Source organism: Xyrauchen texanus, chromosome 19 (genome assembly GCF_025860055.1).
Source record: "Xyrauchen texanus isolate HMW12.3.18 chromosome 19, RBS_HiC_50CHRs, whole genome shotgun sequence".
NCBI classification, from domain to species: domain Eukaryota; kingdom Metazoa; phylum Chordata; class Actinopteri; order Cypriniformes; family Catostomidae; genus Xyrauchen; species Xyrauchen texanus.
Window position 1 is genome coordinate 29,474,173 of NC_068294.1, and position 24,848 is coordinate 29,499,020.

Sequence of the window (24,848 nt, forward strand, 5' to 3'; positions counted from 1 at the left end):
GTTGCAGTGTACCTAAATATTGCTTCAGTTTGAGCATTTAAAAAATCTATTATAGTACTTGCTGTGACCTTTAAGGGATTGTTCACCCAAAAATGAGAATTCTGTCATCATTTGCTGACCCTCATGATGTTCCAAACCTGGGCTGCAATTCCCGTACAACGACGTAACTCACTGCTTAACCACTTTAGTATGATGTATCGTTGGAGAAATTAACTAGCTAGTGATGACGTTTCTCTATGTCTCACATCCATCGTTCATATCACATTGGTTCAACACTATAGAGTTGTTGTTAATGACGTTATGCAAGGGGTGGAGTAATAACTTCAGTGAATATAAAATTATCAAAGATCATTTACATGTACACCAGAAAGCCATTTAATCAAATCGGTGAACTATGTTGGTTATGATGGATCTTGCAACCATAGTTGGCTAACGATGTTTTTGGGAAATGCACTCCTGTATGACTTTCTTTCTTCTGCTGAATGCAAAATTTGTTTGGTCATTTATTGGTCTCAGTCACCATTAACTTTAATTGCATTTTTTTTCCTTATAATGAAAGTAACTGGTGACTGAGACTCTCATTCTGCCTAACATAATTTTTTTGGTTCAATTATGTGTATTGAGTACTGTATATGTTGTCATTGCTGTCTTAAGCCTGAAACTATGTGCATGCTTACTGCAATTTCAGTTATTATGAAATACATACATAAATCATACATAATGATTATTGGTTTAGTTTTCACTGCAAAATAACAACAACAAAAAAAATGTCAGAATTTCTGCTGCAAATTCAAAAAGTTTGGATCGCAATAATCCTGGTGTGTTTCACAGCTTTTAAAATAGAAAATAGCAGTTGCACTGTGCTCAGTTATTGTCACTTTTTCCAACTTTATTTAATCTTCTTTGTTTGGCATTTTTACCACCTTTCTTCTCTCTATTTCACTCAAGACTAAACCCATCCATCTTTCAAGGGGACTCTCTTCACTCTCATTATCTGTTCTTCGTTTCCCCAAGACCTCCTCTCCCCTTCCACTGTACAGTAACCAATGTCACACTCTATCTGTCTGTCTTTTATGTCTTCTTACTTTCATACCATTTTGCTTGGTGTGACAATGTTCTTTCCTCTGGGCCTTTCTTGAAACTGTATGTACTGTAGTCAAAGAAAGAGGACTCAGTCTCGACTTGGAGCAGTGTGGCTCCAAAGAAATAACCAGACTCACTCATGGCTGTGCCATAACGAATCATATATATAATTATGCTGAATATGCTGTCTGTTCCTTTACAGATTTGGGGTAGCTCGCAAAAATGTATTTAATGCTTGGTAGACAATTCATGTACACAAATGTCAACATTCACATAACCGCAGTATGTGCTATCATGGCTATCATTTTTAGATGTTTTTTTCTCCAAGAAGGTCTAAACTGTCTGTATAATTCAACCACAAGTTCCTCTTATCACACTCAAAAGGTTATCATCAAAAAGATCATATGAAGAGGAGATCATCAAAACCAGTTTATGATCATAAATCGATCTGTTAACACTTAGGGTTCCATAGGGAATAATGTTCCATTAGTTAACATTAGCTAATGCAGGTATCATGAACAATCAATTAACAATATGTATGATTATATAATGTATTAATATTTCTTAATGTAAGATAATTAAAATCCTATTGTTCATTGTTAGTTCTTGTTAGTTCAGAGCAACTAAACTAATGTTAAAGGGGTCATATAATGGTACATGCACTTTTTCAAGTTGATTGTACTGAAATATGTGTTGCCTGTACACAACCATCCTATTATGATAAAAATCCATCCAGTGTTTTTGTTTTAATCTCCTTATATATTTTCCCCTGCCTCAAATCTAGCCGTTCAACCGTGTGACATCACACGGTCGGACGCCCCTCCCAGGATTGTTGATTGACATCAGTGTTTCAACACAGACCAGCCCTCGCTCGTGAACGAGCTGTCAATCATAGGCCGTCATCATTGTTGATACACTGGAGCAGAATGGCGCCTAAGCGATTGTGGTGTTCTGTTCTTCGGTGGAATAACAAACACAGCAGTCATTTTGATGTTCCTAAATCTGAACCGCTGAAGACGCAGTGGCTGAGTTTTGTTTACGATGGGAATATTCCACACGAGCAACGTCAATGCGTTCATGTTTGCGCGAATAATTTTTCGGAGGGGCGGGGTGACCAAAGCTCATTATCATTTAAAGTCATATGCGGCGTGCTGAAAACAGAGCTGTTTTTGAGCAGGTAAAATTAGTGTTTTCTTAAAATACTAATGAGAATTTTTAATAAAAGTATATTACAAAGTTGTCATTTAGACCCTAAAGATTCATATTAACTTGTACAAAAATGGCATTATATGACCCCTTTAACAAAATAACATTATTGTAAAGTGTTGAAAGTCACTAAACTTGGCAGAGCATCTTATTATCATTATTAAATGAATAGTTAACCTAAAATGAAGATTATGTCATTATTTACACACCCTCATGTCATTCCAAAACCCAAACCCATATGAGTTTCTAAAAATATAGAAAAATATATATATTTTAAAGAATGTCACAAATGCTGATTCAATGGTAGTGGATAGTGCTTAACTTTAAAGCTTAAGAAAACCCCCAAACTATCATAAAAATAGTCCATGTGACTTGTGCATCATATTCCAATTATTGTGAAGACATAGAGTCACTTAGTTTAGTGAACAGATCGAAATTTAAGTTGTTATTCAATTTATTTATAAAATCGTAAATGTAAACTCATGTAAAAGGAGCACAAATCTAATATAACGACAGGTCAGTAACATCAAACCTCATTGGTTCTTGTGCATTTTGTGACCAAACATCATGACGTCATGAAACAAGGAGGTTTGATGTTACTGACGTGTCACCAGTTTTTAATTGTACGGAATTCTACTCTATGAAAATAGCAACATTCTTTAAAATAAGTCCTTTTGTGAAAAAAGAAAGTCAAATAGGTCTGGAGTGAGATGAAGGTGAGGCAGACATTTTAATAACATTTCGATATCTCCTCATTCTGTTTTTGAAGTTACTAAACAGTTTACTAAATTGCTAAAAGCACTAAAATTGCTCATCAAAGAGTTTTCCAATACCCCAAAATGCTTAGATTTGCAGTCAACAATAAAACCAAAACTCCATTCTCTCCTTCCTTTTAAACAAACAAGGCTTTGTATCAGAATTAACCTGCAGTATACTTTAATGATTTATTGATGGCCATGGTGCTGTATCCCTTTTCTCACACTCTCTGTAATATGAGAAAGGATTCCCATACAAATACCTCAACTTGTGATCTCTCATTCCTTTGAGGGAAACCAATGGGAACTCAGAGAGGTCGCACATCGACCACACGTCAACCTTTATCAGTGAAATGCCATTGAGATGAACAATGTATTCTAAATGAATTACTCAGGACATGGCTTTTATGGCTCCTTATTATCTTTTGGTTGACAACAAAAGTAGAGGTTGGCAAAACCAAAACAGAAGAATTTAAAAACATTTGACAATCTCATCATCATATCTTTGTACACTAGATCTGCCAGGAGGCCAGGCTGTCTGTTCCCATCTGCTGCTCAATAAAGTTAAGTAGATAGCTTGACATGAATTGAGGGTTGATGTATATTTATAATATTACAAGGGAACCAATAAATACAACTTGTGGTAAAAAGAACAAAATGAAACTTAAACTTGCTGAAGCTATGTTTATATTATAAGAAATTCAACCCCACCAGAATAAATGCATATTCAACCATATTCATCTTTTTTTGTCTTATTTCTCTGATTGTTCTGGATTAAAAATAATCTTAAAGGGATAGTTCATCCAAAAATGAAATGTCTCTCATAATCTTTTCACCCTCATGCCATCCCAGATGTGCATGACTTTCTGTCTTCTGCAGAACATAAACAAAGATTTTTAGAAGAATATTTAAGCTCTGTAGGTCCATACAATGCAAGTAAATGGTGACAGACCTTTAAAGATCCAAAATGTATATATTAAGGCAGCATTAAAGTGATGCAACTCACTTTGGGTGAGAAACAGATCAATATTTCAATCTTTTTTTTATTTATTTTTTTACAATAAATCTCCACCTTCCTTTCAGAATGTAAAAGTGAAAGTGTAGATTTATAGTAAGAAAAACAAGTAAATTTTGATCTATTTCTCATTCACACCTATTGTATTGCATCTGAAGACATAGAGTATTATGGATTACTTTTATGCTGCCTTTATGTTATTCTTGGATCTTCAAAGTTCACCATCCATTTGCATTGTGAGGACCTACAGAGCTGAAATATTCTTCTAAAAATCTTTGTGTTCTGCAGAAAAATGGCATGAGGGTGTGAAAATGATGAATATTCATTTTTGGGTGAACTATCCCTTAAAGGGAAAATAATGTAAATTCAGCTGATCAAGATGCATGAATCCATGAATTCCAGGCCAGTGAAATTGATCAACATGCTGTTGTTGATCTGTCCTGCTGATGTTAAGTTTTCAAGTTTATGTTTATTACAGAATATACAAATATGTATTGCATAATTGTTTTCTTGAGGCTAATATTTGCATGGTTAATATTTGAAGCAGCCGGCATTACATGAATTGATGTTTGAGGTCTTTATTACATGTTACAACAAGTTATGTTACAAGTAAAAGCCAACACGTACCCCTTGAATTAAACACACATTTGTTGGTGCATGAAAATGTGTGTGTGGGTGTCATAACTGTATGGACGGCTTTAGTTTGAAAGCTGAATCTAGCGGTTTCACACCATGGCATGGCCTTTTTGCTCATATTTATATGTCACATTGCAGAGATCAAATGTAACTTGAGTGTAGTTTGAGAATTATATAACAGCCCAGGGAAACACAAATATGTAGAATTATTCAGTCTCTCTCTCTCTCTCTCTCTCTCTCTCTCTCTCTCTCTCTCTCTCTCTCTCTCTCTCTCTCTCTCTCTCTCTCTCTCTGTTAGTGTTTACTGTAAAAATGTATGGCAATATAATGAAAGATTTTTGGATGTATATGCACATAGATGTTAAAATAGTCTCCTCTGTAGTGTGTCCTCTAGAGTAACCAATACCATGGGTAAAGTGTAATGAGATCTAGTGTTAATGTGTTCTGATAGGAGGGTGAGGGTAGCTACATGTCAATAAATGTTAAGATCTACATTCTTGATGAATGAGCTAATGCAAAATTGTATTGGATTCTTCTTCATTAAATTGTCTCCCAGACTCCAACTCATTAATCTGTTCCATTTCAGATAATATGATTTCTGATTTCTGTGACTTCAAGTGAACACAACTGGTGTTTGCCTGGATAAAAAACACAAACCAAAGAGAAAAAAATTGTCAATTGTGCATCCAAGTGAAACTGTCAAAAGAGCAAAAATAAATAAATAAATTTGTCAAATGCATTCCCTACGGCTTTATATTAAATGGCAATATATAAATATAGCTGCACGCAGCGATGACGGGCCAAAGCACCATGAGTTTATTTACACCTGGTGGATTTCGGAAAACAATGCATGATGGACACATGCATTTTTCGAAGCTTTTTTGGGTGGCAAATTTAATTCAGGTAAATATAACAAGACTATTTCGAAGCAGGTTGTAAGTGCCACACTTCCTGCTTCCAGGTGGTGGTGCTATGACAGTGAACCACAATAGCCACATCCATCTGATCAGCCCCCTTTGCCAAACATACAGCTGAATTTTTATCTAAATCATACAATGCGCACAGAGGATAGGAGACACTTCCTGTTTCCCATTTGTTTGACATTAATTTATTACCTTGCCATGGCAACACCATTCAATATATACAAAATCAGTTCACAATTTAACATCTTCAATACCTTGGCATGATGTTGCCTAAATTTGGTGACTGTCACATGAGTCCACTATTTCAGAGCCTGCAATAAAAAAAAAACGGCCAACTTCCTGTTGGGTTGAGCTAATGACTGTAATTATGAAAGTTGTCTGGCTTGAGGAGAACTACATATGTAAATATTTTGTTGACTGTAAGTGAAAAAGAGGGTTAGGTTAGGTTAGGTTAGCTTACACTCCCATGTTCTAGGGGGCACTCCAGAGCCCCGCCCACCCCATTTCACAGCCCCCCTGTATGCCAACACCCCCATACCCCCCGCCCTCGCCATTAATTTAATTTCTCGCCATGGCAATACCATTTCTTATATCAAAAATATGTTCACAAGATAGCATCTTTAATGTCTTGGCATAATATTCTCTAAATTTATTCTAAAGAATTTTGAAGCAATTCATGTAAACACAAGAGGGCTATTTCGAAGTCTGTTAAAAGTGACACACTTCCTGTTGCCAGTTGGAGGCTCTATGCCCTTGACCCTTAATAGCCACATCAATGTGATCAGCCCCCATTACCAAACATACAGCTGAATTTTCATTAAAATCACACAATGCGCACAGAAGATATATGGCACATCCTTTTTCCAATTTTTTGCCATAAATGTATTGCTACACTGTGGCAACACCATTAAAAATATAAAAAAATCTGTTCACAGTTTAGCATCTACAATGCCTTGGCATGATGTTGCACAGATTTGGTGTCAGTCACATGGATCCTCTAGATGGAATATTTAAGTTCAGAGCCTACGATTTTCAGAAAATACAAAATGGCTGACTTCCTTTAGGTTTATGACAGTGAGTATGAAATTTGTTCAGCTTAATGAGAACTATATATGTACCATTTTGGTGACTGTAGGCGAAAATGGGGGTGCTACAGAGCCCCCCTTACATGCCCATTTTCAAGGCGGTGCTATAGACCATCCGCCGCAACTTTGCCTAGCCCTAATGGCAAATGACAAACTTTCAAGAGTTTTCATGCATTTTAAGTACCCCAAAAGTACCGAAAACCTTGAAAAGAAGAAGAATCTGCACTTTATGTGCTTGCACCCTAATAATAATAATAATCCTTAGAAGAAGTCTCCACACTTTCAGTGCTTGGGCCCTGATTATAATAATCCTTAGAAGAACAATCCTGGGATTTTCATGCACAACAGTCTCTAGAGTTTACTCCTAATGGAGCCAAAAACAAAAAACAAAAAACATCCAGTGACTGGCAGCTCTGAAATGCCTTATTGATGAGAGAGGTCAACAGAGAATGGCTAAACTGGTTTGAACTGACAAAGTCTACGGTAACACAGATAACCAATCTGTACAATTGTGGTGAGAAGAATAGAATCTCAGAAAGCTAGGGGACCTACACAAGGTGGTTTTAATTTTGTGGCTGACCGGTGTATGTATATATATATATATATATATATATATATATATATAGATATGACCCCTTTAACCTCTTACACAGAGAATGTATATCTTTGGCATGTTTGTACATGTGTATGACAGAGATAAAAATGCTACCTCTGACGATGAGTTATTTAAAGAGGCTGGCTCAGACATCCACAAATGCAAAGCTAATGCATAGTGCTGAGCCAGAGTCCAAAGAATATTTGGACCTTTTTAATCTATGTCGACTACATTTGGCTGCATGAGAAAATGGACAGCTGCATGGTCTGGTTGATAGGGCGGTATATTATTGCTGCTTAGATGCTTCTAAGCATTGCCAGTTCTTTCCAGAAGTGGAAAGACTCCTTATAATATGTGTCTTTATATTTTGATATATCATTGTGTGAATTTTCATAAAATGTTTTGGTAATGAGAATGGAAAATATGGTAAAAGACAGGACACTCACTGACAACTTCAACCCCATGAATGCTAATAGATCTCTCATTTAAATCTGTGGCTATTGGCAGAATTAATAATTTTTTTATTTTAATTAATTTATATTTACATTACATGTTTAAATTACGTTCCAATGTAAAGTACTCAATTACAAAAACATTAGCTACAGGAACAGAAGAAATGACAGCTAAGTATATATACTCACACAATATGATCTTTGTTATGTATTTAATGATCACTGTTAAAAAAACATCACAACACTTTGTTGTCTATCCATTCTACATTCTAACTAAATACACTAGATTAATTCCTTGATTTTAAATGGGCATTTAACTGACCCTTTTATCCAAACTGACTTACAATACATCTATTACAGAGAAACTTCCCTGAAACAAATGCATAGTTCAAGCAAGGATTTAACCCTACTACTTGTCGGTCTCTAGCTAGTATCTTTAACTTCTGCGCATCATAAGACCACACATTGGACGCATTTCTTCCCCACGACGCTTGTTTATCTGCTTGAATGGATCGATACAGACTTTATGAACCTTGAATGACAAAAACTAATGAATGAACACATGCATAAAAAAATCGCCAAGTCAATGTGAATGAAACAACAACTCAACCTTCTCCGATCCAAACTCAAAGCCGATTTCGTCTGCGCCCACAGACGGGCAGCAGCGTTATTTCAGGGTTATATATCACCAGACATCAGAGGGAGCCAAGCCAACCATGGGCATTCAAGGAGAACTTAACTTGCTGTCGGATGTTACATACCAACAATCGGATGTTGACAGAAAGCTATAAAAGTGCGGACACATGTCCGCGCGCAGACCATGAAGGCATCCGCACTGTCGATGAGCAAGATATGATGAACATACCTTCATTTTACGCACGTTTACGCAAACGCCTAACCAAAACCATAAGACCTTTTCCAATGGAATCAAATACTGTGGTTTATGGCGAAGATTATTAAAATAAGATAAAATGAATATAAATGGAAGCCGATTGATGAACAGTTCTTTGCTGAGCCCTTACGAGATCACTCTGAATCATCCTCCCTGGGTTGCCACAACTTTGGGGAGCTTTCTGATCTTCACTATCGTGGTTGATATATTGGGAAACCTATTGGTGATCTTATCCGTGTACAGAAACAAGAAACTTAGGAACGCAGGTAAGAGCTTTTAAATCATAAGCAAATCATACAGATCACTGCAGCGTTAAGAGGAAAGATGCACATCAAGAACGAGCGCAACTTATGAATATTTGAGATGATCCGATGAAACTTTTTCAAACAGATTTATCTTTGTCTTAAGCGCTTTTTCTTTATCCTCGTAGACGTTCTGATAGTTATTTCATTTGTGCATGTATTTTCACCAAAACAGTCACAGAACATGAGGCATGTTCTCTCAGTAGCTGCTGAAGAAGATCGATTCCACTCATTTGAAAGACGCTCATACTGTCTCACTCGATCGGTATCAAACATCTATTTTTGTGGGCAGTGTTTTTTTTTGGTGCTGAAACAGGAAGATAATATTTCTTCCAACAAAATTCGAGAGATGCTTTATTGACATGTGGACATTTGGACTCTTCAGATTCCAGTTAATGGACTAATCAAAGCATATTTCCATTCATAAGAGACGGCTCAGCTCACCGTCAGCGGAATGTGAGTTATAGGCTATATATAGGGATGGATTACCCCCTCAAAAACTTTTGCAGGGGGGGTCCTTGGAGATAATTATCCCCGGGGCCTTTGTAAATCATAATCCGTCCCTGGCTATATATGATTTGATTATATATTATAACTAAAGCATATAGAATAGATTCAATTCCGATGTGTCTTCTTGCCTGAGGATGACAGGCACTGACAGCATAAGGGGTCGTTCACACAGAACACGTTGCTGCTCTGCAAAAAAGAAGCAAAAAAATTAATAAAATATACGGTTTAAAAGACGTGTCTAAAAATCGCAAGACGCTGAGAAAATAGCGAGACAATGCGCAGCGGTCAAAGACGTCCGTCTTGCAGGACTGGACTGGGAAGAGAAATCGGCCCAGGGTGTTACATGCCCAAAAGTTGTGGGTTTGCTGTCCTTTTCTGCATATCGCGGCGCCGTTTTGTGGTCCGTTCTGCATAACGCTGCGGCTCATTTTAGCTTATCGCGGCTCATTCGACCCGTTTCGCGGCCGACCCACCAGCCAACTCGGTTCTCCCGATGGCCAGTCCGCCCCTGATCGTCCCCAAAGTGCGTCGGCCCACCGGGAAAATGCCCGGTATGCCAGATTAACAGTCCAGCTTTTCCGTCTAGTTTACAAAGGAAAACAAAAACATGTTCGGTGTGAACCACCCCCAACACGTTATTTACACTGGACATACTTTCTTGCCTACTATTTAACGGTTTTAGTAGTTTCATTGTCAGTGTTACTGCTCCACAAATGCCATTATAAGCTAAGTAGGCCTATATGTAGTAGGCTGCATGTGTTTTACGATATACAAATGTAAATTCACGTCAACACACTGTAACATTGTGTAGAAATTAAATTCCACAAATCAGGATATGCTTACATAGGCTACATCTATTCTTACGTCTTGTCATCTTTTCTGTCATTCCTGTATTTTTCTGTGTTTTATTGTCCTGAATCACACAAGGGACTATTTTTAGAGGCTTCAGGTAATTGGCCCAAAATCAAACAAACCTGAACAGGCCAGTCATTTTCCTGTGAGTGGTTGGAGTGCTTTTCACCGGTGTCACACCGATACATATGCTACTGTTCTATGCCAATTGAGAAGAGACCGTCTGTTCATCAACTGCAAAGTTTGTGGCACTGCGGTGAAAACTACAACAGCAAAACTCTCAGAAGAAAAATTGTTTTTATTTTAAGTATTTAGTATTGAGTCATTCTAATGAACAATTAAATGTGTCATTGTGAATTTAACCTAAACATTTGCTTCATGTGGTAACATAAATTAACTGTTTAAGACCAAAGTATTATTTAACATTATTGAATCAATCTGAATACATAAGGTTACAGCAAAAAACTTTTTTTAAAGGGTTAGATCAGGTACAGTAGGAATAGCTTATTAACTACTTTTTACAGTGTAATACAGATTGTATTTACATGTTGGTATTATTGCTAATGTAATTAATTATATAAATCTGTAATATGTTAAACACTGACATGTAAAGTATTACCCTGCAATTTAGTGTGTCTTTCAGTCTATTATGACACATTGTCCCCTGGTTTCTCCAGTGTTACACACCTTGGTTGTAATGTTGTGTCTTAATAATAATGTTTAAAATTTGAATGTTATCATATTACATTGTAAACATATTTCAATCTGATACATTTGGGCGTTTGAGTATCACATGTGCTTAAACAAAACAAAATAAAATAGTTATATACATACACTATGTAAATAGCTAATGTTTAAGTTATATAGTGACTAGTATTATTAATCCATTATGTTTGTTTTCTAAACTAAAATGAATTTTCTCAACTTTATGTAAAAAGCGATAATATGTAATGTTCATGTTTCAAACATTCTTGGTCAAACTGATGTAATAGTGCTAGAAAATTGCTGAATAAGTGAGATTAATGTACACGCATGGAAATGTTCTGTGATGTTTGTGTACAGTACAGTGGTGCATGTATTGTGATTAGTGGGTCAAATTAACCCAGTAATTGTTCCATTAGCCTCATTGAATGTGTGCTTCATTATGTTTCTCACTGGTGAAAGAACCTCCCATGGCCTGTTGTTAGGACCACTGAGCCAGTGGGAATATTCAGTTAGAAATCATTCCACCACATATTCAAAGATATAGTACTGTAGGTACTGTAGGTTACTAGAGTTGTAATGTTCTCTGTAAAAAAAAAATAACTATACGGTTCACCTCAAGTTTAATGATGCATATCTGGAGCACAAGGTTTGGCGAAGAAAACAAAGCATCAAATAGACATGCACAGTTATGCTCTGCCTGTGTTTCTCGTGGGTATAAGTTGATGACATCACTGTTCTGCACGTGTTGTGTGTAGTTGAAAATGGCAAGCATCAAGTGGAGCAAACAAGCCATAGGGAAACCTACTGCGTTATTCAAGTCTCATGTCTGGGAGCATTTTCATTTGCAGTAAATTACAAAAGCTAAGGTCAAAAAAGTTTACAAAAGAGGCACTGTTTGCAGACATTGCTCAATGCGAGTGCTGTATACTGGTAATACATCGATAAATGATTAATCATTTACATCTTTTCACCCAGAGAAAGATCTGCAGAGCCGCAGATGAGCCAAAGCTGCACACACTCCCTTCCGTTTAAGCAGGCACTCAATGTTAATTCAGACATACATGAAACAATAACTACTGTAAATGCTTGTGGTGTTCATTGTCATGAAGTTATGTTGCCATACTCTGTGATGAAGATATGGGATTTCAGCACATGATTAAAACACTCTAGCCTATCTCGGACCCTTCTCATATCCATATTAATAGCTAGGTTCCTTCTATAGTGATTTACAGCTTCCGAATGTTGAATATATGTTGAGTTGTGTTTGAAATTCACTCCATGTAGTGTAATAGTGCAGGTATTACGTTAAAATATTGATTTAATAATTAGAGAAAAGTAAATTTTTTTGTTCAGGTCCCTACAAAAATTAACCATGGTTTTACTATAGTAATATTGTAGTAATCATAACTGAAGTAAACATGACTGCTGTCACCAGGGATTTCTTGGCAGAAATCATGATTTTATACAATTAACCATGGTTTTATAACAATAATAATAATAATGGTATATAGTAACCATGATTTTACTATACATTGTAACAATGACAATGTTCATTTTGTGGTTACTATGATTTTACTACAAATACCCTGAGTAAAATATGGTTACTGTTGTAAAACCATGAATGTTATTAAGGGCAAACCTGTTGAAGTGGCTTATATATATTTCTGAACATAGCAAATACAGAACTGTACCGAATTAGTGACCCTAAAACCATGTTACAAACGGAACCATGAGAAATTTGAACTGTTACTCCCCTGTAATTCACAAACACACATATAAACACAGTCACACAAGCGCGCACACACACACACACACACACACACACACACACACACACACACACACACACACACACACACACACACACACACACACACACACTTGTTGTGTTTCCATGTTTTATGGGGACTTTCCATAGACATAATGGTTTTTATACTGTACAAACTTTATATTCAATCCCCTAAACCTAACCCAACCCCTAAACCTAACCCACACAGAAAACTTTCTGCATTTTTACATTTTCAAAAAACATCATTTAGTATGATTTATAAGCTGTTTTCCTCATGGGGACCGACAAAATGTCCCCACAAGGTCAAAAATTTCGGGTTTTACTATCCTTATGGGGACATTTGGTCCCCACAAAGTGATAAATACACGCTCACACACACACACACACACACACACACACACACACACACACACACACACACACACACACACACACACACACACACACACACACACACACACACATTCACTCATTGTTCTTCTGTGCTGAAACAAAGTGGTTCCTTTCCCCCCATTTCGGGCTATCTGTTTTATTTAAGCTACTCAACCTCAAAGACTCGTCTGCTGTGGCACCACTGTCTGTTTGGATTATTCAGACCAACCATTCCCTGCTGTTAGGTAAGACTCATTTCAGCACAGCCAGTGTACCTACATGATACAGTTGCCAATGACACTATACTTGAAAGCTTTTCCTGATATTGTTCAGTATGCATCTTTCAAGACACAAGACAGACAGGCGGTCCCATATCAATGATCCCAGTGTATACTGAATGTTTAATGTCTCTTTTATTGAGACACAGATAGCTTTTTTAAGGTCTCTGACATTATAACAGATCACTGCTTCTTTGTGCAGCTCTTTTCTCTAAATACTGTTCTTTAGTTGCACTGACGTGGCTTATGAGCCTAAGGTGGTCTAATTAGATGAAGTTCACTGTTCATTCAAGAGGAACTCTCCTCAACCAGTTATTTACAGAGACAGTGTGAGAGGAAGAAGGACTCATTCAATTGACTCTTCGTGGGTGGAATGTGGACCGAGACTTTCATGTAAATACTTGTCTTAAAAAAGGCATCTTAAAATCACATCCATAATGTATGTTAGGATAAATCGATATATACCCATAAAGTATTTTGATATATGGCCATAAATGAACATATACTTCAAATGTGCATGTTCTATTCTATTAAGGAAGACTTAATGCACGTTACATTTACAAAAACTGCAATTTGTGCAGTTTTTTTTAAATATATGTTGCATGTATTTATGTGGCTTCTTTTATATCAGTGACACATACATATATATGTGATTTACATATATTTTCAAATATCATTACTGTATGGGAAACTAAGATTTTAACAACTTTACTGCTCAAATGATACACAAGTTTCAACAGAAGAATTAAGGTAAGTCCTTTTATAAAATTATAAGATTCACATTTCTGCCTTTAAAGCCTCCAAAATGTGCCCCATACACTTCCATTGTAAGTGCCTCACTGTAACCTTGATTTTTGCTTTTATTAAAGAAAAGGAAGGACGAGTTGAAATACATGATTGGTGGTCCAGGTTGTCACAAAGTAGGCCTACCATAAAGGAGTTTATAAGACTAATGCAATTAATTTACACTAATTTGCAACCAACCTGTTCTCACTCCTGAGGCGTCAAAAATTGTTGCATCGAGAACGTCATGTCTTCCGATCGCTTTGTGCGAAGAACAGACCCAAATTTAAGCTTTTATTCCACAATCGTGGTCCCCTGATGACCGCTGTAACACATCTCACTCATTCTAACACATTAAAAAATTGCTGCATCGAGAAGGTGTCAGTTACGTCAAATGCCATTGGCTCTTGATTGTCTTGTGGCCTATTTCGATGAGCTCAAGTTCAAGAAACTCGAGAGCCAATGGCATTTGATGCCATTTTTGACAAATGTTTGAATGTGTTAGAACAAGTCGGGAGTGGTATTTGTTACGGAGGACATCGCGATTGTGGAATAAAAATTTTAATTTGGGTCTGTTCTTCACTCAAAGCGATCGCAAGACATGGAATACATCCGGAACCGAACAGGCTACGTTTCCCAATAGCATCGAAAGTTGATCATAGAGGCCATTGGCACCAATGGTTTCTATGATCTACTTAGGCTTACAATGCTTTTGGGAAACGCAGCCCAGATCACTTCAGCAGAGAAGATTGTGTACAGAAAACAACAGATTAAACATTAACAACTGCAGTAATAAATGTTGCTGATTGAACATTACCATTGCAAATAAAAGTGGCTAATTTCAAACATTGAAAAGCATACCCTAACTTATCATGTCAATATGACAAAATTGTACGCCAGCATATACATTTACATCTGATGCCCTTCACGTCAGTCTTTGACACAGAACATTTCTCATTGGAAGCAGTGTGCTTACTGGAGGCTTCGGAAGCTGATGACAAAAGCTGCTCGTCCACCTGTTGATGAGCACCCAAATGGCTGTATCTGATGTGTCGGGAGTGAGAATGGGTTGGTATTTCAAATATTCTGAAGCCATACGACCCAAATTTAAGACTGAAACTTACATTTTTATTAACAGAAAATGCTGCCAAATCCCATTCAAGCAGTTACACATTCAAACCAGGTTATTTTGTCTTTTGTGTTCAACTGAAGAAAAAAAGCACAAGGGTTTGGAATGATGAGCTTATATATGCACAAGACAGTGCTATCATACAATCATAATTTTTAACTGAAATTAATCTAATAACTGTCAAAATCACAAAGACGAACTTGTGCTTTAGCAGGGCCAAATAAATGCTAATTTTACCTTTACAAGTCTTGACTGATATCATACTGCATTGCTCCAAGGGAATCTCGATAATGTTTTGATTTTTAAAGCTTCAAATATTCTCTAGGAGTGGATGTCCTCTCTCTTGCCTGACTTGGCCCTCGGCCAGCACTTGGGCTTGTTTCACTGTCTTAATGAATGGGCAATTGCTGATACACTGTACTGATGCAGCGCTCAGCTGCAGACTGACTAATTTTTGAAGATCCACTCTTGGCTTATCCACTCTTAATCACAGCCAGTTGAAATGCCTAGTCTGCCTATACACTCACCTAAAGGATTATTAGGAACACCATACTAATACTGTGTTTGACCCCCTTTCGCCTTCAGAACTGCCTTAATTCTACGTGGCATTGATTCAACAAGGTGCTGAAAGCATTCTTTAGAAATGTTGGCCCATATTGATAGGATAGCATCTTGCAGTTGATGGAGATTTGTGGGATGCACATCCAGGGCACGAAGCTCCCGTTCCACCACATCCCAAAGATGCTCTACTGGGTTGAGATCTGGTGACTGTGGGGGCCATTTTAGTACAGTGAACTTTGTGACATGGTGCATTATCCTGCTGGAAGTAGCCATCAGAGGATGGGTACATGGTGGCCATAAAGGGATGGACATGGTCAGAAACAATGCTCAGGTAGGCCGTGGCATTTAAACGATGCCCAATTGGCACTAAGGGGCCTAAAGTGTGCCAAGAAAACATCCCCCACACCATTACACCACCACCAGCAGCCTGCACAGTGGTAACAAGGCATGATGGATCCATGTTCTCATTCTGTTTACGCCAAATTCTGACTCTACCATCTGAATGTCTCAAGAGAAATCGAGACTCATCAGACCAGGCAACATTTTTCCAGTCTTCAACTGTCCAATTTTGGTGAGCTCTTGCAAATTGTAGCCTCTTTTTCCTATTTGTAGTGGAGATGAGTGGTACCCGGTGGGGTCTTCTGCTGTTGTAGCCCATCCGCCTCAAGGTTGTGCGTGTTGTGGCTTCACAAATGCTTTGCTGCATACCTCTGTTGTAACGAGTGGTTATTTCAGGCAAAGTTGCTCTTCTATCAGCTTGAATCAGTCCGCCCATTCTCCTCTGACCTCTAGCATCAACAAGGCATTTTCGCCCACAGGACTGCCGCATACTGGATGTTTTTCCCTTTTCACACCATACTTTGTAAACCCTAGAAATGGTTGTGCGTGAAAATTCCAGTAACTGAGCAGATTGTGAAATACTCAGACCGGCCCGTCTGGCACCAACAACCATGCCACGCTCAAAATTGCTTAAATCACCTTTCTTTCCCATTCTGACATTCAGTTTGGAGTTCAGGAGATTGTCTTGACCAGGACCACACCCCTAAATGCATTGAAGCAACTGCCATGTGCATTAATGAGAAATTGAACAGGTGTTCCTAATAATCCTTTAGGTGAGTGTATGTCAGAGATTTGAGTCTATTATCCAACTGATGATAGGAAAAATCTGATTATTCTGTGCGCCAAATGTGTGGCCCGTACTATAACTTTGTGTCAAGGCAGGCGAGCAATATCCCCACTTATAGATTCCATTTTCTTTTATTGGCTTTGAATTGGTTTGTTCAGTATCTCAGACTGGGATCATTTATTTGGGTTTGACTGTGGCAGATGACTTAATATCAAATGTCATGCCTCTCCCTGATTGGCTCCACAGTGGTCTCATTATATGCAGAGATAATGCAAGGCATCAATTTCACAAATAAATGTTATTGCTGTTGCTTTATTTTTGTCACTGAGGTACAGATGAAAGCCTCTGTATGTCAAAGGTATACCGATGTCTTCTAGCCACTTGCTTTTGTGAAAAGCACATTTGGTTATTTTCATACCTTATCAAGGTATTACCTTACCATACAATTGGAGATGTTTCACTGTCCTGTGCTGATCCTGTAGTATCAAATGAGCACAATAATGTGTGAGGACATGCCAAATACTTCCTCATACACTTTTCCACTTTGCTTATAATTGAATAAAGCAGAAGTACATGAGATATGAGTTATGTTTAAGAAGACAGCAGTATCATCAGAAACAGCCTTCCAGAATCTCATAGCAGTAAAATATGGAGTGAGCATAATATTTCTCTGAACATTTCTCTTTTTCTATATAAATCACTGACATGATTGTGATACAGGGCTTCTATTCTTTTGTTGTTCTTTCCATTCATTCTTCTATGCCCTTTTCAAGAGTCAAATACAGCTAAAGACAAACACATTTCCATGCTTCTGAGTGTGTTTATTCATATAATTGAAAGTGAAAAGTCAGCTCTCAGTTCATAGAGTGAAGAGAGATAAGTAATCTGGAGATTCTCTCTAGTGCTGTATTCATACTCAGCAGGGATAACAGAATGATATAAAAGTTTATTTTTCAAAGACTGAATTTAAAATATGAACTATCCATCATTAACTAATTAGAAGCCAATATTCCACAATTTGACAATCGCTATGATATTTGCTTTAATATCTCGTTGCTTAAATTTGGAGGGGATTCATTAAATGGATATTGGATAAATACAACTGATACCTATGAGACCAAAGACCTTTGTGGTTTGAGAAAAAAGATTAAAGCCAAGATCGCTGAGAGATTAAATCTCTCTTCACTCTATGAACTGAGAGCTGACTTTTCACTTTCAATTATATGAATAAACACGCTCAGAAGCATGGAAATGTGTTTGTCTTTAGCTGTATTTGACTCTTGAAAAGGGCATAGAAGAATGAATGGAAAGAACAACAAAAGAATAGAAGCCCTGTATCACAATCATGTCAGTGATTTATATAGAAAAAGACACGTCACCTCAAAGATGAATGTGTATCTGCAGACTTCCAGGCTCTGACTTTTATATTCACAGTATATGTCACAGAGACCTGAAAGACTTCTGAATACTCAATTATTTATTGAAACTGTGAGATGTAGGCTAAATTACCTGTGCTCCCTTTGTACAATGGAATATTTTATTAATTTCACACAAGCAAGAGTGGTGTTGTACTGAATGTCCTGTACGACAGTATGATGACAAGAATGAGAACTCTATACATTTATTTATTTTAGATACAACGTGTACCATTAGTTTGTCTATTTTTTGCTATATTTTGTCTATTTTTTTGCTTTTAAATTAAATGGTTGCAAATTAAGCCAAAGCAGGATCAAGTGTTGCGTGTTGCGTGCCGTCTGTAATGCGGTGAAAACATAAGAATAATGATATAAACAGTGAAGCATTCCAGTGCTGTGATATTAAATACCAGCACTCTTGGAATGTTGCTTGTCCAATCAAATTAGAGGACTGGAACTAACTGTTGTATACATCTGCACTGTTCCATTTCAAATGGCGTTAACCATTTTATTTGATAGTAAACAGTGTGCGCCTTAGCTTTATCTAGTGTTTGCACTTGGTTCTTCAATACTCTGTTGAGCAAGGGAAGTCACATGCATGACAAGTTCCTGTGTGATTGTGTGCAGTGCCTACAGCACTGTCATGGCACAACTCTGAGTCCATTGATCATAATCAGATTAATTTAAGCATCATATTTAATTACAATTCCTTGCTGAATAAACAAACCCTGATATCAGAATCTGAACTGTCCACAGGGCCTAAAGAAGTGTGCTAAGAATCTTAAGAAACTACTGACAATTAAATCCCATGTATTTTCTGGATTATACATTTCTATGTTTCTGTACATGAAGTGCAAAGAGGCTAATTATCACACATTTTATTAGGCATGTGCACAAGTAATTGACTAATCGAGTACTCCTCTTGTACCAGCTAGTCAACTATTAAAACAATATTTTAATATCACAAATTGATTTTCCATTGGTCATTTGCTTGCTGTGGGCAACACTGAATTATCCTTTACTATCCTTTGGTAACACTCTATAATTGAGTCCACTGGGGGTGCTGTGGATATGTGTAGTTGAGGCGTTAGATGAGAGAAGGAGACATCGTGGCATCTTTCATGTCATCAAAGCCAAATGTGGCAATACTTGTGATATTTAGATTCTTATGTATTGATATTCAGTTCTGATCTGAGTCATGCATACTAACAGATTAGGATCTGTTTTTATAGTGGAAAGAAAATGTAAAGTGGTACAAGAAACTCTGAAGCTTATCTGACCATTGTGTGCATTAAATATCTGAACATGGGCAGAGCACATTTTATAAAGAGCCAAATTTCACCACCTCTGAATAAAAAAGAATAAATATAAATGTAATGTACGTGTCATACTTGATATTTTTTCTGACATTTTAATTTATGAGTAAATGTTTTTTGTGGGTTAAAGTACTTGACTATAAAATTACTTGAAAATGCCTATCCCTCATTTTTATTACAGTGTATACTGTATTTCTGAAACTCTGAATGGCACAAGCTGAATGGTTCGTTTAGCTTGTTATTTGTTAGCCAATCAGCTTGCTCACATGCAATAAGATGTTAGCTCCTTTGACGTGTAATCTTGTAGCCAATCAACTTGCGTACTCTCTCTTTGCCTAACATCTAAATTTGCTCGATTTTCGATTCACTGCAGCGCACTGTGAGATTTCTCTCGAACCCTCAACCTCCCCAGCTCTGCTTGTCTAGCTCTACACATGGAGACTGTATACACCAATCAGCCACAACATTAAAATCACCTGCCTAATATTGTTTAGGTCCCCCGTGTGTCACAAAAACACAGCCAACCCACATGCTATTCTTCTCACCACAGTTGTAGAGAGCGGTTATCTGAGTTACCGTAGATGTTGACAGTTCGAAACAGTAAATTCTACAGACTGTTGTGCATGAAAATCCCAGGAGATCATCAGTTAGAGAAATACTCAAGCCAGCCCATCAGGCACCAGCAATCATCCATGTGATGATCTAATCAGCCAATCTTGTGGCAGCAGTGCAGTGCATAAAATCATGAAGATAAGGGTCAAGAGCTTCAGTTAATGTTCACATCAACCATCAGAAAGGGAAACATTTTGATCTCAGTGGTTTGGAGCATTACAAGATTGTTGGTGCCAGATGGGCTGGTTTGAGTATTTCTGTTACTGCTGATCTCCTGGGATTTTCACACACAACAGACTCTAGAGTTTACTCTGAATGGTGCCAAAAACAAAAAGCATCTAGTGAGGGGCAGTTCTGTGGATGGAAACTCACTCAACGTTGTGTCGATGAGTTGGCACTAGGGGTCCCAATGGAAAATGCCACAAGAGCTGTATTGAGTTACGCGGACTGGCGGTGCAAGATGGGCAGACCACTGTGTGCCTCGTAGCCAGCGCAGCAAGCGTCGCATAACTACCCCCAACATACTGGTAGGCATGAAGCGGACCCCTGCACCTAGGGGAACGGCTAACTGCTCAGGAGTATAAGGACTGGCTGGCCCAGCCGTGGCCTTCTCTCTATTGTTCTCCCCAAAAGGAACGAAACCGTTTGGCTGGGAGCCAAATATATGGTCCAAGCTGGGGGGTGTCCCTCCAAAGAGGAGGACACCGCGGAGACCACACCCAGCCCTGAAGGAATACAACACACGGTCTTTACCGGTTAGGAGCAGAAGCACATCGTGCGGAGCGGTGTCGTGGTAGAGCCTACCCAAGGGGTTCAGTCTGTCGCCATGCACAGCTGACGGCTATGCTTGCCCGGGCGGCTGCGAGCGTCGGGATGGAGTGGAATCCTCCACTCCCCCTTGAAACCTCGTGGCCCGGTGATTGTTCCCAGGGCTCCGAGCGCCACTTACGGCCGTGCCCTGCCCCTGTACTTTTCTTCCCGGAAGTGCATGATGAGCTCATGCGATCGCGGTGGGCACCTTTTACTGCCCGGACCCGGTTCACGGGCTCGTCCTCCCTCACTACACTCATTTATACCCGTATGTCCGGGGGGAGTGGCATGCAAATTCCACACGCCAATTTCCTCAAGATCAGATAGTGAACATCTGTTGATGAGAGAGACAGAGAACTGACTGGTTCGAACTGACAAAGTCTACGATAACTCAGATAACTGCTCTGTACAGTTGCTCTGAAATGCTATTCTGAGATGTGGGTTGGTGCTGTTTTGGCGGCACGAGGGGGACCTACACAATTTTAATGTTTGGTTTTAATGTTGTGGCTGATCGGTGTATATACAGTACACATACATTTTTATATAAAAAACTTTTATAATTTTGTATAAAAGTGGATTTAAATTTATAAATCAATGTTTTAATATATGAGGATGGATGTTCTACCAGTTTTATGTTCTACTAGTTTTAACTGTTGATTTTCCTTAGACATACACAGATATAACTTAGCAAAGTTCATGTAAAGTTTATTTTAAAAACCTGTTTTCATTTATAGACACGAAAGTTTACGAGGTTCACGGTTTTCTAGTTGCAGTAGTTGTGTGCTCAAAACACTGCCGTCTCACACATGATGTCTCAAGCTGTCTCGTGAAGCGAGAATTGTGAATCGTGCTACGGGGCCCCTGCTGGGGTCTTCCACGACTCTGTTTTTCGCCTGTCTCTGCAAGTTTTCCTCAATTCAAATGAAACTTGAGGGACACAACAGCTCAAATTAGAGGAGCTGCTGACATGTCACAGGAATAATTTAGAGTCACTGTTCTGGAAAGGTCATCTGCTCTGACAATTCCTCTTATCATTGAGCTTAATTTCTTAAATCATGAATGTATTTATATGAAATACATCAGGATTTATTGATTTGTGCTGCAGAGCATGTAACTGACAAGTACATGAGAAAAAAAGTCCTGTAATTTGTACAACTTTGATTAATTTGTGTTCCAAATCTTCAAATTTTTCCTCTTAAAGAGAGCCAATAGGAGAGAGGGCTAAAGAGTATATAACATTTCCTGACACTTTAAACTTGTATTTCCCTGTAGTATCAACAGACAATGGAGTGTAGAGACCAGAGTCACACATGCTTAGTTGTAATGAGTGAAGACAGATGAGAGAATGGGTTCCAGGTCACTCGTTTTCAGGTCATACAACATGTTCCCATAATTGTGAAGGTTGTGCAGGGTCAGTTGGCTGTTGTTGTCCAATTTAATGGCCCAAGTTTTCTTACTTAATGGCAATGTCCAATGGGTCATTTTCTTTCTTTTAATATGATGTGTTCTAGATTGTTACAAACATATGACAGCATCTCTGTAGTCACCATAATACACAACGATTCCAAGGATTAACCCAAATATTCCCCCATCAACTAATGTGTATTTTCACATGGGGCCCTCAAGTTTTCTAGTCTTCATTGGCTAATGAAATAACAGATGCGACCCAAATCTTTTTATTAGTGAAAACAGCTGACAGACGTTTGAAAGATATGATATGAAAGCGATAAAGGTCATGCTAAAAAACTATACTGGCATCTGTCCTGAAAAAACAGGAGCTATAACAGGCCTAAAATTTTGATTTTTGAAAGACACCATTCTCAAACTTCATACAAATCTAATCTGATGACTTTAGGGAACCTGACAGGCTGCCTGCAATACTTGTTTAGCAATGATACATTTATGGCAATCATATGAAACCTCTTTATTTGACAGGATTGAATAACATTTGCTCTCTTGTTGATAGCATTCTAATACATTGTATTTGGCTTGATTTTGCCTTATTTATGACTGTAATTGCACTTATCTCATTACACTTTGTTTGTTTTGCAGGGAACATATTTGTGGTAAGCCTATCGGTAGCTGATCTGGTGGTAGCCGTGTACCCTTATCCACTGGTTCTAGTGTCCATTTTCCATAATGGATGGAATTTGGGATTTGTCCACTGCCAGATCAGTGGATTCCTGATGGGACTGAGCGTGATTGGATCTATATTTAACATCACTGGCATCGCCATCAACCGCTACTGCTATATCTGCCATAGTTTCAAGTACGACAAGCTATACAGTGACAAGAACTCTCTTTGCTATGTCATTCTCATCTGGATATTAACTGTGGTTGCTATAGTGCCAAATTTTTACGTAGGCTCCCTGCAGTATGACCCCAGGATCTACTCTTGCACGTTTGCGCAGTCGGCAAGTTCAGCGTATACCATCGCCGTGGTCTTCTTCCATTTCATTCTTCCAATTATGATTGTGACTTACTGCTACCTAAGAATCTGGATCTTAGTGATTCAGGTGAGGAGACGCGTCAAACCGGACTTCCGGCCTAAGCTCACGCCGCACGACATAAGGAATTTCGTCACTATGTTTGTAGTGTTCGTACTTTTTGCTGTGTGTTGGGCCCCTCTCAATTTTATTGGCCTGGCGGTCGCCATGGACCCCGTTCGGTTTGGGCCTCTTATCCCAGAGTGGTTTTTTGTATCCAGTTATTTCATGGCCTATTTTAACAGCTGCCTTAATGCCATAGTCTACGGACTGCTAAACCAGAACTTCAGAAGAGAGTACAAAAAAATTATAGTTTCACTCTGCACTGCAAGGATGTTCTTCCCAGAGAGTTCAAATGATGCTGTAGAGCGGATCAAAAGCAAGCCATCCCCATTAATGACAAATAACAACCAAGTAAAAGTAGACTCTGTATGAAACCCCCAAAAAGGGTACTGTGAAAGCAACACATACCAAAAACACATCTCAGCTGCTTCCAGATCAAAGTATTTATAACTTACTTTATGTATAACATACTGTACTGTATATATAGTACAGGTGTATGTATTTCCTGTACCCGTTAATTCTAAAAAGGTGCATTGCAAATATCTTGCTTGTCTCAGTGTTTAAAAGTTCATAATGTAAGGAAAATGTTTGATTTTATACACACATTTTTACAGTACATCATGTTACAACCCAATGCACACTTTGTCATTCATTCAGAACATGGTTTCAAGTGAGCAGATCAATTGCTCTTAATTCTGATAAGTGCTCAACAATGCCATTTTGTGATATTTTTTGATTCTCTCTTTTTGGCATAGACATTTTCAAAACAATCTTTAGAGGCTGTATGTTGCACATGCCATATAGTGCATTTTATAATAATACGACATGTATTATACTTTATGTACTTTATGGTGCAGTAAATAATAAGTAACCCGCAAGCCAATTAAAGAAAACAACACTATAAAATTTGTCTTTTAATGCAAATATCCTGCAGTTTCATTATTGGATCACAATGTAAGTGTAATCAACCTCTTGAGGGGTCACAATAACTTCAGTGTAACATGCATTGTTATGAAATGTCAAGAAAATGCTCAGTTTTGCCAACTGAAAATTACATGTTTATTCATTGATGTTCCAAAACAGGATTCTTCTTGTCA

The 24,848-nt window shown here is 38.0% G+C and overlaps 1 protein-coding gene across 1 annotated transcript; it reads left to right on the forward strand.

Moving 5' to 3' along the window:
- Positions 1-8,503: 8,503 nt before the first annotated feature.
- On the forward strand, positions 8,504-24,259 carry LOC127659949 (melatonin receptor type 1A-A-like). Its single transcript, XM_052149956.1, has 2 exons — positions 8,504-8,908; positions 23,255-24,259. Exons 1-2 carry the CDS (start codon positions 8,722-8,724, stop codon positions 24,121-24,123), a joined length of 1,056 nt encoding a protein of 351 aa, XP_052005916.1. The 5' UTR covers positions 8,504-8,721; the 3' UTR covers positions 24,124-24,259.
- The last annotated feature ends 589 nt before the right edge of the window (positions 24,260-24,848 follow it).